General features: G+C 35.2%; 1 protein-coding gene across 1 annotated transcript in view; it reads right to left on the bottom strand.

The window, feature by feature from the left end:
• Window positions 1-17,629, bottom strand: part of PPP4R4 (protein phosphatase 4, regulatory subunit 4) — a 105,629-nt gene that overhangs the window by 56,937 nt on the left and 31,063 nt on the right. Inside the window, exon 3 of the mRNA XM_011951542.1 lies at window positions 14,946-15,048. Coding sequence (XP_011806932.1) covers window positions 14,946-14,996 — 51 coding nt within the window. The 5' untranslated portion in view covers window positions 14,997-15,048. The remainder of the gene's footprint in view (window positions 1-14,945; window positions 15,049-17,629) is intronic.

Raw genomic sequence — 17,629 nt, forward strand, 5'->3', positions numbered from 1 at the left:
TTGACTTTACAGTCAGCATGAGATTTCAAAGCATTTAAAACTATAATTTGAATATTCTTTTACATAATGCACCTAAGGATCTGCATAATTTGGGCTTTTTCACTGTCTCAGCAACTTCTCTTGCTTTATGCTCTAGGCACACTGATTTTCTCTCAGTTCTTTGAATCTGCATTCAATCTGCATGCTTCTCTTTCCTTCTCAATGCTGGGAATGTCTGCTTTCCTATCTCCCCTTATCTTGCCCTTCGTCTAATTATTTCTCTTCATACATGTCAACCGTCACTTCTCAGCAAAGCCTTCTCTAACACCCCAGAGGAGATTACCTGTTATTAGGTGTTCTTAGAGCATCTTGTACTTCTTGCTGTTAGCTGTTATTACAATTTTAGGTACAGAATTAACAGTGTAGTTAGAATGTAAGCTCCACCATCCTCCTACTGCTACTATAAACATAATGTCACACCAACAATTTGAAGCCCAGCTTCAAATCATCCAGTACCTGAAATCAGGTTAAGTAAGACTCTACTGCTAGTGCAGTTAGGTGTCTGCCAGAAGAAAACATATTCCTTTCATGAGAAAGATATCATCCTAGGCCTCAAACTATTTCTACAAAAGGTTTGTCAAATACAAGACCAAGCACATAATCAATAATGTCAACACACATGAGGAGATAATATAATAAGCAGAAACAATACAAAATATAAACATACCAAAAGGAGCACCAGGTACTGGTGCTATATGATACATACATGGTTCAAGAGGATAAAAGATACAATTGAGAATTTCAACAGAGAATTCTCTAAGATATAAAAAACATGGCAGATTTTAAAGAGCTAAGTGGAAATTCTAGACTAGACAAATACAATAATCAAAATAAAAATCAGGTTAGATACAGATGAATTAGTGAGACAGAAGGTGTATTAGAATAAAACAATGATAAATCACAAACAGAAAAAAGGATGGAAATGAAAAAAAGAAGACAAAGGACATGGAAATACTATAAAAATGTCTAATATATATGAAATTGGAGTCTTAGAAGGAGGAGAGAGAGAAGATTAGGCAGAGGCACATGTAAAAAGATACCTGAGAATTTTCCAAAATTGGCCAAAGAAAATAAGCCACAGAGTCAAGAAGCCATAAATATGCCTCCATATTTCTAGAAATCTACAGATACACAGTGTAAACTCCTATGCTAATAAAAACATCTATTTAAAATGCATGTGGAAGACATTTTCAAATAGACAAAAACAAAGATAATTTGTTACCAGCAGACTTGTACTGAATACTAAAAGGTGTTCTTCAGGCAGAAAAAAAAAAAAAAAGATTCCAAATGGAATTACTATAGGTAATAAAAAAATGATAGATATGTGGGTAAATCTAAATAGATATTGGTTAGATAAAACAACAATATCTAGGAGACCTGAAATAGATAAATAAAATAGCTAGCAACAATAATATATAAGTCAGAAGAGGATTAAATAGAGAACTCTAAGGTTCTTCTTGTATTATTATCTAGGAAGACAGTAAAAACACCAGTGCAATTTGACTTTGATAATATGTCCTTTTTGTAATGTCTAAGGTCACTAACACAAGAAAAGTCAAAGAGTCTGTAACTTCCAAGCTAACAGAAGAGGGGGAAAGTGGAATAATAAAACTACTTAATCAATTTAAATAAAATAAATATGAGAAATAGAAACATAGAGCAGTTGGCAAAACAAAAAAGCAAATTGTAAGATGACCTAAGCAATTACATTAAATGTAAATGGGAAAATATTCTAATTAAAATACAGTGTGAGATTGGATTAAAAAATAAAATCCAATCATGTTGTTCACAAAATAAAATCTAAAACATCAGGAGAAGCCACAGAGTGGAAGAAGAAATTTCAACACATAACCAGAATATGTAAAGAGCATTATATCACTGAATGGTTATACCACAATTGACTTACCCATCAATGGTTGACTGATGTTTGGGTTGTTTCCAGTTTTAGCTATAGCAAGCAAAGCTGCAATGAACATTCATGTATAAGACTTTATATGAAAAGATACTTCATTTTCTCTGAATCCTTAGGAGTTAAATAGCTGAGTAATATAGCAGATGTATGTTTAAATTTTTGAGAACCTGTTTTCTAAAGTTGTGCCATTTTACATTCCCACCAACAGTGTAAGGGAGTTTGAGTTGCTCCACGATCTTCCACAATACTTTGTATGGTCAATTGTTGTTTTTGGTTTTTTTGTTATTGTTAGTACAGATATTTTAACAAGTGTGTTGGAGACTTACTTGCATTTTCCTAATGACTAACGATGTTGAACATCTTTTCTTATGTTTACTGGCCATCTGCAAATGTTCTTTGGTGAAGCATCTTAAAAATTTTTCCATATTTCTAAAAATTGGGTTGTTTTATTATTGTGTTTTGAGAAGTTCTTTATGTATGGTGAACACATGTCCTTTGTCATCTATGTGATTTATAAATACTTTCTCCCATTCTGACTTTTCATTCACTTAGTAGTGTCTTCTGAAGAACAGATCTAATTTATCAAATTTTTCTTCTAAGGATCATGCTTCTAGAGTCATATGTAAGAAACTTTTACCTAACCCAAGGTCACAAAGATTTTCTCTTATTGTTTCCTCTAGAAGTGTTAATAATTTCAGTCTTTAACATTTAGGTCTACGATCTATTTTATCTTTTGCATATGGAGCAAAGCATGGATTTATTTTTCAAACTGTTTTAGCATCATTTTTTGAAAAGTCTATCCTCTCTATAATGAATTGCCTTTGCCCCTGTGCCAAAAACAAACTGACAATTTGTGAGGTAGGTGTGAGATTTTTTAAACTTTCTCTATGTCTCATTGATTACTTTATCTGTCTTTACACCAATCATACAGTATTAATTGCTGTGGCTATATATTATGTCTTGAAATCAGGTAATATAAGTCCTCCAATTTTGTTCCTATTTTTCAAAGTTGTTTTGCTATTCTAGGTCCTTTACAGTCTCATATTAATCTTAGAATTAGTCTGTCATTTCCTACAAAAATCTAACCTACTTGAATTTTGATTAATTTGCATTAAACATATGCATTGATCTGGGGCAAACTGATATCTTAACAATATTGAGTCTTCTGATCCATGAATATGATCTACGTTTCAGTTCACTTAGTTCTCTCATTATTTCCTCTCAGAAATGTTCTATGGTTTTCAGTTTACAGATCTTATGTAACATTTACCAGATTTATCTCTAAGTATTACATATTTTAATGCTATTTTGATAGTTTAAGAAAAACTTCAATTTCCAATTGTTGGTTGGTGGTTCGTAGAAATGCAATTGATTTTTGTACATTGATCTTGTATCCCACAACCTTTCTATACTCGCTTGGAAGTTCCAGTATTTTTCTTTTGTAGGTTCCTACGTATGATAATGTTATCTGAGAAAAAAAAATAGCTTTACTTCTTTCTCTGCAATGTGAATGTTTTTTCTTTTTGTTGCCTTACTCTACTGGCTAGAATGTCCAGTATACTGTTAAACAAAAGTGGTAAGAGCAGACACATTTGGCCTTTTCCTGATCTTAGGAAAAAGTCTTTCACCTTTAAGTGAACCTGTAGGTTTCTCACAGAGGAAGTGCCCATCTATTCCTAGTTTACTGAGTTGTGGGGTTATTTATTTACGTATTTATTTATGAGATGGAGTCTCGCTCTGTCACCCAGGCTGGAATGCAGTGGCACAATCTCGGCTCACTGCAACCTCCGCCTCCCAGGTTCAAGCCATTCTCCTGCCTCAGCTTCCCGAGTAGCTGGGATTACAGATGCCCACCACCATGCCCAGCTAATTTCTCTATTTTTAGTAGAGATGGGGTTTCACCATGTTGGCCAGGCTGGTCTCGACTCCTGACCTCATGATCTACCTGCCTCGGCCTCCAAAAGTGCTGGGATTACAAGCAAGAGCCACCACAACAGGCCTGATTTTAAGACAGGGTCTCACTATCTTGCCTAGACTAGACTCAAACTGCTGGGCTCAAGAGATCCTCCTGCCTCAGCCTCCTAATAACTGGGATTACAAGTGTGCATCATCACACCAGGCTAAGATTTTTTTTTTCCAGAAATAGTTGTTGGATTTTGTCATATACTTTTTCTAAATCTACTGAGATTAGATGGTGGTGTTCCTTTTTTAGTTTTCTGATAAGATGATTTATACTGATTAGTTTTTAAATTTTGAAACAATCTTGAATTCCTGAGATAAACTCTGACTAGTCATATTGTATTATTATCCTTTTGATATATTGTTGGATTTGATTTCTCATTTTTTGGGTGTTTGCATCTACACTCATGAGTATATATACATCAGGGTAATGTTTGGCCTGAAAGTTTATCAGGAAGTTCTTACCTCCTCCTTTATTTTCTGAATGAATTTGTGTAGAACTGTTATTTCTTTTACATTTACCCTAATTTTTACCATTTCCAGTGTTCTTCATTTATTCATGTAAATCAATTTCCATCTGGTATCACATTACTCTCACCTAAAGAATTTCCTTTACAACCGAGTGCGGTAGCTCACACCTGTAATCCCAGCACTTTTGGGAGTGGATCACCTGAGGTCAGGAGTTCGAGACCAGCCTAGCCAACATGGTGAAACCCTGTTGCTACTAGAAATACAAAAATTAGCTGGGCATGGCAGCAGGTGCCTGCACCTGTTCCCAGCTACTTCGGAAGCTGACGCAGGAGAACTGCTTGAACCCGGAAGGCAGAGGTTACGGTGAGCCAAGATCATGCCATTGCACTCTAGCCTAGGCAGCAAGAGTAAAACTCTATCTTTTAAAAAAAAAAAAAAATTTTCCTTTACGATTTCTTGCGGTATAGATTTGATATAATTAATTCTCTCAATTTCTGTTTATCTAAAAAAGCTACTTTGTCTTCGTCCTGGAAAGATATTTTTAACTGGGTATATATTTCAGTTGACTTTTTAATTTTTGCTTTTCACTTTCAGTACTTTTAATATGATATTCTTTTGTCCTCTAGACTACACAGTTTCTGATCAGAAGTCTGTTCAATTGTCACCTTTGTCTCTGGCTACTTCCAAGATTATCCCTTTTTTATTTTCAGCAGTTTATGACGTGTCTAGGGGAGAGGGTGTGTGTGTGCGCGCGCGTGCGCGCACACGTGCGCTCCCATGCATTTATTCTGCTTGGCGTCCTCTGGTCTTCTTAGATCTATGCTTTGTCCTGGCTAGTATTTCTTTAAATAATTCTTCCTTCTCGTTTCTCTTTTCTCATTCTGAGATGCCGATCGCACATATATTAGATCTTTTCATGCTGTCCCAAAGCCATTGGATGTTCTCTTCTAATTTTTCACTCTTTTCTATCTCTATGTTTCAGTTTGGATAATTTCTATTTTCAAGTTCAAGGATTCTTTCACCAGACATGTTCAAACTGCTGATAAGTCCATTGAAGAAATGCTTCATCTTAGATATCATTTTTATTTCTAGCATTTTCTTTTTTTTCTTTTTTTCTTTTTCTTTTTTTCTGAGACAGAGTTTCGCTCTTGTTGCCTAGGCTAGACTGCAATGGCGCGATCTCGGCTCACCGCAACCTCCGCCTCCTGGGTTCAAGTGATTCTCCTGCCTCAGCCTCCTGAGTAGCTGGGATTATAGGGATGCACCACCACGCCCGGCTAATTTTGTATTTTCAGTAGAGACGGGGAGGTCAGGCTGGTCTCGAACTCCTGACCTCAAGTGATCAGCCCACCTCGGTCTCCCAAAGTGCTGGGATTACAGGCATGAGCTACCACACCTGCCTATTTCTAGCATTTTCATTTGATTATTTTATAGATCCTCTCTCTGTTGAAATGCCCTATACATCCAGGCATGTTGTTTTTTCAGTGGATATTTTACTATATAAATCACAGTTACTTTAAATTCCCTAGTATTTCCAATATCTGGGTCTTCTCTGATACTAGATCTGTTGTTGTTTTATGTTTTGGTAAGTTTCCTTATTTTGTGTGCCCAGAAATTTTTGATTTTGAAACGTTGAATGCTGGATATTCAGTGACAATAGAGGTAATAGTATTTACGCTCAGAAATGAACATTCCTCCTCTGCTAAGCTGTTAAGTACAGGGGGTTGAATAATAAGTCTAGTTAGCAATGGAGCTGGGTTTGAGGATTTTTGGTGCTATGGCAATCACAGCACCACAGGTTTCAAACCTCCAATAGTGGGCCACTATTACCTTTTGTTTAACGTGCAGCCTCAGATGTCAAAGGGTTTTCCTCAGTGTTCCTGCTCCACCCTCAGTTTTCAGCAGGGAGTCTCTCTCCACACTCTTGTCCCTTCTCTAGTAGGACAACTGTTGCTTGTTACTACACACTAGGTTAATGGTGGATGTAGAGGATTCTCAGATATCTTGGTCCAGCCTCATCTTGGGTAGGGTCTTTGAGCCTGGGCCTCAGGAATGTAACCTTTTCCGTGTTCCTGTCCTATAACTTTGTATCTTGGGGTGTGGGAGGGGAACCTTTGCCAGGGTCAAGTTTCTTGCCCTATCCCCATTGGTGGCAGACCTCTGCTTTTTATCAGTGCAGGGTCCTAGGTCTAACATCTCGCCTTCCACACCCAGCCCCTAGTGTCAAAAGGCTTATGCTCCCACATTTCTCCCAGAAGTAAGTGATCTTTGCATGGTTCTGGAGGAGTGAGGGTTTTCTACCTGTCTTCCAGAGGCAAGTGGGTTTTGCTCCTGCCACACCCACTGAAGCAACGGCACTTCACCTGGGCTGTAGAAGCAGGAAAGTTCACTGCTTCTCCCTCTGCAACTTAGACTTTTGCTTCATAAAGAAGGTTTTCAGAAAATGGGCAGAGTTGGCTCCTGTCCCTCAGCAGCAGCTCATCAGTACCACACCTTTATCACCAAGGGAGATGCTCTCCAATCTCCTGCCTTGTCCCCTAGTCTATTTCACAGAGCAAACAGTGGAGACGTATGGAAAAGAGCTTGCAAATGGATGCAAAGCTCCTCTGTGTCTAACCTACAAATTATCCTAAAGACATAAACTGTGCTAGCCCACAGCCACCCTTTAAAAATTTGTTAAGATCTTAGCTGATACTACTAACTACTTTATGTGGTGGGCACCTCTTCCTCCTATGCTTTACCAAGTCAGTGTTCCTCTGTCCCATCTATCCTCAGAGGGGTTTGTTACTGTTGTGAATTCAGCTCACTTGGCTGCCTTGTGACCAGCTCTGATGTGCTCAAGAAGTTATGACTGTGTGGATTTTGGGGATAACCTACTGTTATTAGAATGAGAGTGATGTTCTCTTGCAGCTTTCTATATCCTAAATGGAAGTGAAACGGATTGCTTTGTTTTTGAGCCCTAGTATCATTCCTTACTCCCTTATAAGCTTAACTACACATTTAAAATAATTTCAGAAGCTTCTGTTCGTTTTTATTGCAGATAGGGTAAAAATAACAAATGACTGAATGACTAAGAAGCATATGTGAAAACACTGGTGTCCACTAAGAATTTACTGAAAGGCATTATTTTTAGGTCTATAAGGAATACCAGTTAATATAACTCTATAATACACAGAAAAACTATATACTCAGTAAATGTTTCATAGAACTTTAATTATCATTGTGAAGTCATTAGTAATGTCAATCTATTTTGTCCTTAAATACACATAGATATATATGTAAAAAGAAAAAGCATAAAAGACATTATTCTCAAAATGCATAGCATTAAATGTACTTTTATTTTTTAAGCTGTAAACCATAGAAGAACAGTTTGTATCAATGTGTTCATCTCTAATTCCTCTCATTAATACTCTTTTTTTCTGAGTGAAATAGAAAAATGTTATATAATTTTATGCTTCTTAAACCACAAGACCTCTTAATTCTGACCCTGATGATTATCTTCTGTCAACCTTACATTACAGGAATTATTTCACTTTCTTACTTACATTCCTTCCTATCAGTGTCCCTAAATGTTTAGCCTGTCTATAGAATATATATTGTGGGACTTTTATGATCTGTAAGGGTCTGGAACATCATGATCTGCTTATTATGCTTATCTCAGAACACATCATCTTTAGTGGGGAAGACAGATGCCTGTTTTCTTAGCTGCAAACCAAAGAAGAAAGCAATCTGGATCATTTGTTTACGCTCTTTAATTCCTTTAGTCAAGACTATTTCTTTTCCTTGGTGAACTGTAAGAATAAATTATATACGTTCATGCTTCCTAGAAATCTCCCAACTAAATATTCACAAACACTGAATTTTTTAAGCCAAGATTTTCCCAGCTGTAAAATGAGTATAAATACATCACATGGAATTGTTAGGAGGATTTTTTTAAGGATATATCTAAAGCATTAAGCACAGCGCCTGGCCCACAGTAAGTGTTCCACACGTTATTACAGCTTGAGTATCCCTTATTCCAAATGCTTGTAACCTGAAGTGTTTCAGATTTTGAATCTTTTGGGATTTTGGAATATCTGCATATTCATAATGAAATATCTTGGGGACAGTACCCAAGTCTAAACATGAAATTCATTTGTTTCATATACATCTTATACACATAGGGTGAATGTAATTTTATACAACAATTTAAATAATTTCATGCATGAAACTAAGTTTTGACTGCATTTTGACTTGAACTGCACCTCATCACATGAGGTCAGATGGGGAGTTTTCTACTTGTAGCATCATATTTATGCTCAAAAAGCTTCAAATTATGGAGCATTTTGATTTTGGATTTGGAGAATAGGAATGCTCAATCTAGGTTGTTTGTCCACTTAACTATGCTACTTGAAATAGGACTTTTAAAAAAGTAAAGCTTCCTATTTACAAATTTACTTACAAAGTGAATGCTTTCTGTAAAAACTCTAGAAGATGTTTTAAAAAACTACCCATATACAGGAGATATAAAAGTACATAATAAATAATCAAATTAGGAGAAATTTATTATTTTTTTTCTACTATTTCTTTTTCTTTTTTTGTTTTTTTATTTTTGTTTGTTTGTCTTTTAGAGGCAAGGTCTTGCTATGCTGCCCTAGCTGGAGTGTAGTCAGTAACTATTCACTGCAGCCTCAAACTCCTGGGTCCCAGCCTCCTGAGTAGCTGAGACTAGCGACATGCACCAAAATAAAAGGAAATCACATTTCACATTGATTATGTCCCTTTTATCCTTTATTATATAGTTCCCAAATCCTCTTCAAACCCCCAAAAAGTCTCTCTAGGAACATAAATCAGCGTTATATACCATTCTACATGTATGTTTCAAATTTCCAAACAAATTCTCTTCCTACTTCTTATTCAAGAATACCATCAGCGGATCAGGCCAATGTTCCCTTGGTTTTTCAGGTAGATACTTATATTGTCTCTAAATGTTAAGTTCAATGAACACCCATTTACAAAATTTTTTTTGAATGCCTATTATTTGCCAGGCACTATTCTGAGTTCTCGGGGTACAGTGAGAAACGAGACTGACAAATATTCTGCTCTTATGAAAGAAAGGGAAAAGATTGGCAGATGATGAGGTCACAAAGGTAGATGGGGGTGATTTAAGGACATGGTAGGGGGTTGTATTTTATTTGAAATAAAGTTACTTTTATTAGTTTCCTGTGGCTGCTGTAACAAATTAACACAAACTGAGTAGCTTAAAACAATAGCTATTTCTTCTCTCACAGGTCTGGAGGACAGAATTTCAAAATCAGTATCACCTGGTCAAAATCAAAGTGTTGGCAAGGCCACACTCCACCTAGAGGCTCTGGGGTAAAATCTACTTTTTGCCTTTTTCAGCTTTTGGTGGTTGCTATCATTCCTTGGCTTGTGGCCACATCACTCCAATCTCTACCTCCATCTTCACATTGCATTCTTCTACATGTATGTGTCAACTCTCCTCTGCCTTCTTATAAAGATACATGTGATGACATTTAGACCACCACCCCAATAATCCAGGATAATCTCCCAATCTCAAGACCCTTAACTATATGTGAAAAGACCCTTTTTCCAAATAAGGTAACATTTACAATTTCTAGGGATTAGGGCCCAATATCTTTGGGGAAGGGGCATGATTCTGCCTACCACACCACTTAAGTAATTTTCATGCAAGAGGGAGACAAGATATGACTGATGCTTTTTAAAAGATCTCTCTGGTTGAGTTTCCTCTAGGAGGCAAAATGGAATCAACAGAGGCAAAATGGAAGCAACAGATTCAGTGAGGAGGCTGCTGTAGTACAGACAGGAGATGACTAAGGCTTGAGACATTAAATTATACATTTTATATCTGTTACAGTTATGATCACCTAATGAGTAGTAAAAACTGAAGACTCAGACTTCCTGTTTCAACTTAATTATACCACTTGCAAGCTTTGTTACTTTGAGCAAGTTACTTCACTAAGTTGTTTGTTCCACTGTCAAGTGATCATTATAGAATTGTTAATGAGTATTCAGATTAAAACGTGTAGAATATCTGACAGAATACAGTGCCTGACACGTAATAAGACCTCAAAAAATATTTGCTACATTATTTTTATCTGTACCTGGTATTGCTTAATTTCTTTTTTTTTTTTTTTTTTTGAGACGGAGTCTCGCTCTGTCGCCGGGGCTGGAGTGCAGTGGCCAGATCTCAGCTCACTGCAAGCTCCGCCTCCCAGGTTTACGCCATTCTCCTGCCTCAGCCTCCCAAGTAGCTGGGACTACAGGCGCCAGCCACCTCGCCCGGCTAGCTTTTTGTATTTCTTAGTAGAGACGGGGTTTCACCGTGTTAGCCAGGATGGTCTCGAACTCCTGACCTCGTGATCCGCCCGTCTCGGCCTCCCAAAGTGCTGGGATTACAGGCTTGAGCCACCGCACCCGGCTGCTTAATTTCTATTATATAATTTTATGACATATATTATGGTTGCCAATAAGTGTAAAAACAACTAAATAAATTTAATAACTCAATAAGTAGAGAGTGTTTTTTGCATTGGATTGTAATGGAATCACCTTTGTTATGTGGTGTAATTATATCACTATTATTATGAATTTTATAAAAGACCATGGTATAATATTTTGGATATTTATCTTGCAATCAAATTCTTTCACTTCTAGATAACGAGAAGTTCAAATCAAATATTGAGGTCTAACAAACATCTAAGATTTCAATTTAATATACTGTGGAAAAAGAATTAAAACTTAATAAAACCACACAAAAACAATTCTTTAACAGATACTCTAGGATTAAATCATGTAACGTGAATATATGGTAATAACTATATTTCAAAATGTCTCCACATTTAAGAAATTTAAATTGGAGGTCAAACATTTACTTTCTAAATTCCTAGCTAAATTCAACCTTGAGATGAGTGGCCTAACTGCACTACCATTCATTGCCCACTTTGCACACAATTTAGAAAATAAACTGGGGAAATACTATGGATTGGCTTAATTCTATTTTTCTTACTTTCTATTTTTCTTCTTTTGTTAGTTATTCTAGACATCAACCTCAATCTGATGGATTGGCTCAATTGTAACACCAACTCTGTTTCTGACATTTTATTTTTAAACATTAAATTCCTTTATCTTTAAAACAGTGAAAATAGCAACCTATTTTTTAAATCACTTTTCAGTTAATCCATTATCATAAGAACAAAATGCAAATGCAATAAAACAAAAATATCACTGGTGAAAGTTTATAATACATAAGGCCAGCAAAATCTCCATTACTTTATCTGATGTTCTTAAAGGTAAAGACAAGGTAAAAAGTGAGCCTAAAAGCTGCACACACTACTGTTACAAACGTGGTAAACATCTTGGTATTAATTAACTTAATGCATAAAATATTTATTGTTCATTTATTTAAATTATTTAAAAGTAAATTATTCATAAAAGACTAGTATTATCAAGTACACAAATTATTTTCCTTATGAATTCAACAGACTATCAACTATAACCGAAAACCAGCAGAACCATATGCATGGTCAAGCCAGAAATCTGGAAGTCATCTCTCACTTCACAAACCCAATCCATTACAAAGTTCTGCTCATTCTACCTTAACCCATATTATCTCAGATATGTCCACTGCTCTCTACTGTCTTAATTAGTTGTCCTCATACTAGCTATGAAGCCCAGTACTGAAGCTTCCTAACTATCCCACTGCAATCTATTCTCCATACAATAATCAAAATGCTCAATAATTAAGTATGGACACAATTAAGTCATTGCCTGCTTTAAAGCCTTCAAGGACTTTTCACTGTCCTAAGAATGAAAACCAACGCTTGCATGCTCCGTCATCAACCATTTCTCTAACCTCTTCTCAATCACATCCCACCCCATTCACTGGGTCCAAAACACACCTGTTTCTATCTCAGTCCCAACCAGCTCTTTCACCTTAGGGCTATTTACTGCTCTCTCCACCTGAACTACTTGATCCTGACTCTCAAATGGCGCTTCTTTCCATCCCTTCAGTTTTCTGCCCCTCAAAAAGGCATCCCTTGCCATCCCAATGCACAGCAAGTGCCCTCGTTACTTTATTACTTTATCTCATCAACTCGTGTTCTGTACACTCAGACTGCTTATCACAAATGACCATTATACCTTTCTTGGGTGGGGAGGGATTTGCTTGTCTAATGTCTGTTTCTCCATCTAGACTGTAGCCTCCTTGAGGGCAAGTTCCCTATCTTTTGTTCACTTCTATTTTCCCAGTGCTTAGAACAGTGCCTGCCTTATAAAAGGCAGTAAATATTTATGAATGAATGACAATGCCATTATTACTAAATGCTCAAGATCACTTTTTTAAAAAAAAAAAAATTGAGAAATCATGGGCAAGCAAAAGTAAATAAAGCAGTTACCCAATATTTTGTCAGCACTTCATCACTGGAAAGTAAACACTCACAGAAGTGAGGTGGAATTGAGAGAGGTGCTAACCAGGAGTACCAATAAGTCATAACAAAATCTGAATACAATGAATTTAAAACAATATGCACAGAAACACAGATTTTATCATTTGAAGTGAGGGTGATTAAATGTTTTGCTGTCTACACTATATATTAAACTATCAATAAAAGTCATTATTATTGAAGTTACCCCCATAAAGCCCTTCTCATTTGCCTTATTCTTCAGCATTTTTACATCAAGTCAGAAGCACACAATACTCTACTATACTTGTTCTCTCATTGTTTCCCATGGTCACTAGACCTTCCTAATATACAATCTAATCTGGACTCTTCTACCTTTTTGGTATCTCTTTTAAATGGAGTACAGGGCAAGACGATGGTCCTAAATAAATGGTTGCATGTTGATTAGTAAAATAAATGAGTGAAATCATTCAGTTATAAATAAAGGCTTCCTTAGTACATATTCATTAGTATATACTACCTTTGTATCCATTTATTCAGTTAATATACTCTGTATTATGGATTAATTTCCATTACTTTTAAAGCTTATTAAAACCATATCTTCTATAACTCAGGCATACTTTATAGTTTCAGAAGATACATTTGATTCTTTGTATAAATATGCTATACATATGAGTGTACAATATTATTTATATGTCCCCATGAAATTAAGGTTTTGGGGTAGCTGTTACTTAATTTTCTTTATGGTGAACTCAACAAAAGGATTTTTGCAAAGTAATTTAGAGACGTCTAAAGTTCACTGCTCTCTTTCATCTTTTATTCTTGCATCATGAAACTTTGGACATCTAATATGCTCTCTGTGGACCAGATTTCACCTGCTCAACGCAGAGTGTGCAGCATGCAATATTCTTAGCTATAAATCTAATTTGCTTACTTACATTAACTCTGTAGCCAAGAGGACCTAAATACCTGTTCCTTTCTGCTATTGTTTAACTGGCACTTCCAGGTGTCCTGCTGACAACTGTAGGTCAGTTAGTATCACAGAAACTGAATGTAAAAATAAACCTGGTCTGTGTGGACCTAATTCCTTTGAAATTATGGCATGATTCTGGGAAAAACAGATACAAAAAAGCTTGATTTATTTTTGAATCACATGCAATGCCAAAATAAATATCATCTTAATTCCCCATTGTAATCGGTCAAAACGTTCATAGTGCCTGCATAGGTGGGCTTCTCATGAAAATAACATGGTATGTCCCTGATCCAAATCACAGTAACTAGAACCATAATACACATGCCTAAAAATAAAACTCAAGGACTCAATAATAACTTCAGTATTTTAAACACATAAATTAAAGATTATGAGAAGAGCTATATCCAAATTTAAAAAAAAGCAAAATCTACCAACCTCTATTAGCAAACATAATCCTCAGTAGTATGTAACCTCACTGACCCCATTAGTAGGTAAACTCTTGGAGGACACACACACTGGTGTCTGTTTTGTTCATTCAAGTTCTTATAAAGAAAAGCACTTTGCATATAAGTACAAATAAATAATTATTAAATATTTAATAGTTGAAATTATTTAATTTTATATTAATAATACTAAATAGAAGAAAGAATGTAATAGTAGATCAAACATTTTTGTTCATAGCAGAAAAACTAATTCTGAAGAAATTTATGAAGCAATAAATTACATACACATCTAAAATTGTGATGGCTATAATTCAATCTTTGATGATTCTTCAGAGGTCATCATAGGGTCAATTATTAGGAGTATCAGCTCAATTATATTATCAATGTTATACAAATACTATTAATATAGATTTAAGCCAACAGAATATTAAATACTTTTTTTTAAGAATAATTAGGAGGTGTTTTTGAGCTACTAAAAACTACCTTTAGTAAAATGTCTCTACTGAGAAAATGACTAAAGAAATTTTACAACTTAAGATCTGGATTTCTCCATTTCCATCAGCTAACTTCCCTAAATATTTTCATTATAATTCAAAATGTATATAATAACACTTCCTCCACTCAAGGTGCAAAAGATCAGCCATCAAAGCTCCAAAATCCTCTTTCAACAATGACAACATGCTACTGGGAAAAACGGGAAACTCCAATCTTATTTCATACCAACTTACTCTGACTTTTGGCAACACTCTCCGAAGTGTCTCAGTGGGATTCTGTCGCATCAAAAATGGGAGATTTGCAATCACACTTGTTCCTTGGACATCTTGACCAGCACTTACAAAGAGAACACAAATTTAAAATGTATAATTACAAGCTGAATTCCTCTGCACAGTTATAAAAAGTATGGACTAATTGGAAAAATGACTGCTTTGAATGATAAGCACTCAGACTTCTAAGTTTTAAGCCAGAAATACATCATTTAGATATAAAACTGAAACCAAAACTGAAATTTCATTAAGCAAATCTTAACGCAAATACATGAAGATATTAATTATGCTTGTGCTGAAACAAGATTGTCTTATTGTTTTAATATGTCTTAAGCCTAAAAGTTTTGAGACTATTACTAAATACGTATTTTTTAATTCTACCTCATTTTTTCCTGTGACCTGCCAGTTTGCCATACTTTATAAAAATGTATAAACGGTAACATTTTATTACGGTAAACATTAATAATCATAACAACAGGGAAAGCAATAAAATCAACTACAGCAAAATCATACAACTTTCTCTTGGTACAGTGAAATCACTTGTAAAACTAGATTTGACTCCATGGCAGAAACTTCTTAAAGATACACTCAATACTCTTAAAGATCAGCAGGGTGTATTTACATAATTCCTTTTTAAATTGACATTTATTAAGGAGTTATCAAAATAATCTCAGCAATACTCTAGTGGCCTAAATACCTTGAAAAAAATGTTCAGATTCTTCCCAAAAAAATCATTTCCACAAACAGCAAAAAAACTGTTTTCAAATATAACCAAAGTGGCCTAAGTTCTGAAAATACTTGAAATATCCATATATATATGTGGATGGATAGATAGATATCAAAAAGATGCCAATAAACATGGCATCACCTCAGAGGGAAATCCCACCTATTCTTAACTGACACCAATTTAAATATTGACTGCTGATTCCATGATATTTACTTATTGATTAGAATTATTTTACTTATCTCTTCAAATGGATTTGTAGTTATATGTACATAAGACTTTAATACATGTTTTACATAGTTTTTTTAAGTAATATATTTTTGCTTCAGAGTAAGTTCTATTAAAAAGAAACATATTCTGATTCTAAATGAAGCTGCCCTGCCATGAAGAAAGGCTTTTTCTATTGCAATATGGTAAGCTATGAAATACAGGATATCATAATCATTCCACTGTTCTCATCACTCTCTAGGAGAATGCTTTACTAGACAAAATTCAGAAGGAATAGCGAAGGGTGTAAAATAGAGAATCCATGCCAAATGGAGAGAGGGTCAAAAAAAGAGAAATTAAAGTTGTACAGAAAACCACTACTGGTAGTGAACTGAATGGTGGCCCCCTAAAAGGTATGTCTACATCTTAATCCTAGAACCTGTAATTATTGTCTTAATTTTTAAAGGGCTCTTGAGATAAAGAGATTATCCTGGGTTATCCAAACTAGCTAGGCCCTAAATCCAATAGCAAGTGTCCTTAAAAGAGAAACTCACAGAATAAAACATAACAGATGGCCGTTTGACCACAGATGCAGAAATTTGAGCAATACAGCCACAAGTCAGGGAATGGTGACAACCACCAAAAGTTGGAATAGGCAATAATGGATTCTCCTTTAGATCCCTGCTGACATCTTGACTTCAGACTTCTGTTCTCTAGAACTGTGACAGAATAAAATTCTATTATTTTTAAGCCACCTGGTTTGTGGTAACTTGTTACAACAACCAGAGGAAATAAATATACTACACTACTAAAGAATTGAAAGAGAATAATCCGAAAGAAAAAGAAAATGACAATGCCTGGCCCAGGGTAGAGGTTCAATAAATATCTCTTGAAAGCATGAATGGATGGCTAACTAGATGAACAGATGTCAGGAATATTAAATATTGAATGTTCCATGAATTTTATTCACTAATTTGCAATTAAGGTAAAAATTAAGGGTACAATCTCTAATACCTCACAGAGGTGAAAACAAAACTTTTCACAGGAAGGCAAGAAAAAGAAAACAGAAGCAAAAAAAGAACAAATAAAAAATAAAATGATACACTGTAGCCTTAAAATATCAACAATTACATTAAATATAAGTGGTCTAAATACATCAGTTTAAGACAGGAATTGGCACAGCGGCTTTTAAAAATGATTTGACTATATACTGTCTACAAGAAACTCACTTCAAAAAACAGTTATCAGTGGTTGAAAACAGTGTCAGTGGTTGAAAATAAAGAACGGAAAATAATATATAATAGAAATGTGAATCAAAAGAAAGCAGGAGTGGCTATATGAATATCAAGTAAAGTAAATCTCAGAGAAGAGAAAATCACCAGAGACAGACAGGGACATTATAAAATAATAAAAGAGATGAATCCACCAAGCAATAGCAATCCTAAATGTGTATACAACAAACTGAGTTGCAAAATATGTGATGCAAAAACTGATAAGACTGAAAAGAAAAATAGACAAATACACAGGTGCAGCTGGAGATTTCAGAACCCATGTCTCAACAACTGATAGAACTACACAGAGAATCAGCAAAGATATAGAAGAACTCAAGAATACCATCAACCAAGATTTAGTAGACATTTATAGAACACTGTATCCAACAATAGCAGAATACACATTCCATTCAAGTGCCGAAAGAATATATATCAAGACGGACCAT

The sequence above is a fragment of the Colobus angolensis genome, unplaced genomic scaffold, assembly GCF_000951035.1.
Source record: "Colobus angolensis palliatus isolate OR3802 unplaced genomic scaffold, Cang.pa_1.0 Scaffold32, whole genome shotgun sequence".
NCBI classification, from domain to species: Eukaryota; Metazoa; Chordata; class Mammalia; order Primates; family Cercopithecidae; genus Colobus; species Colobus angolensis.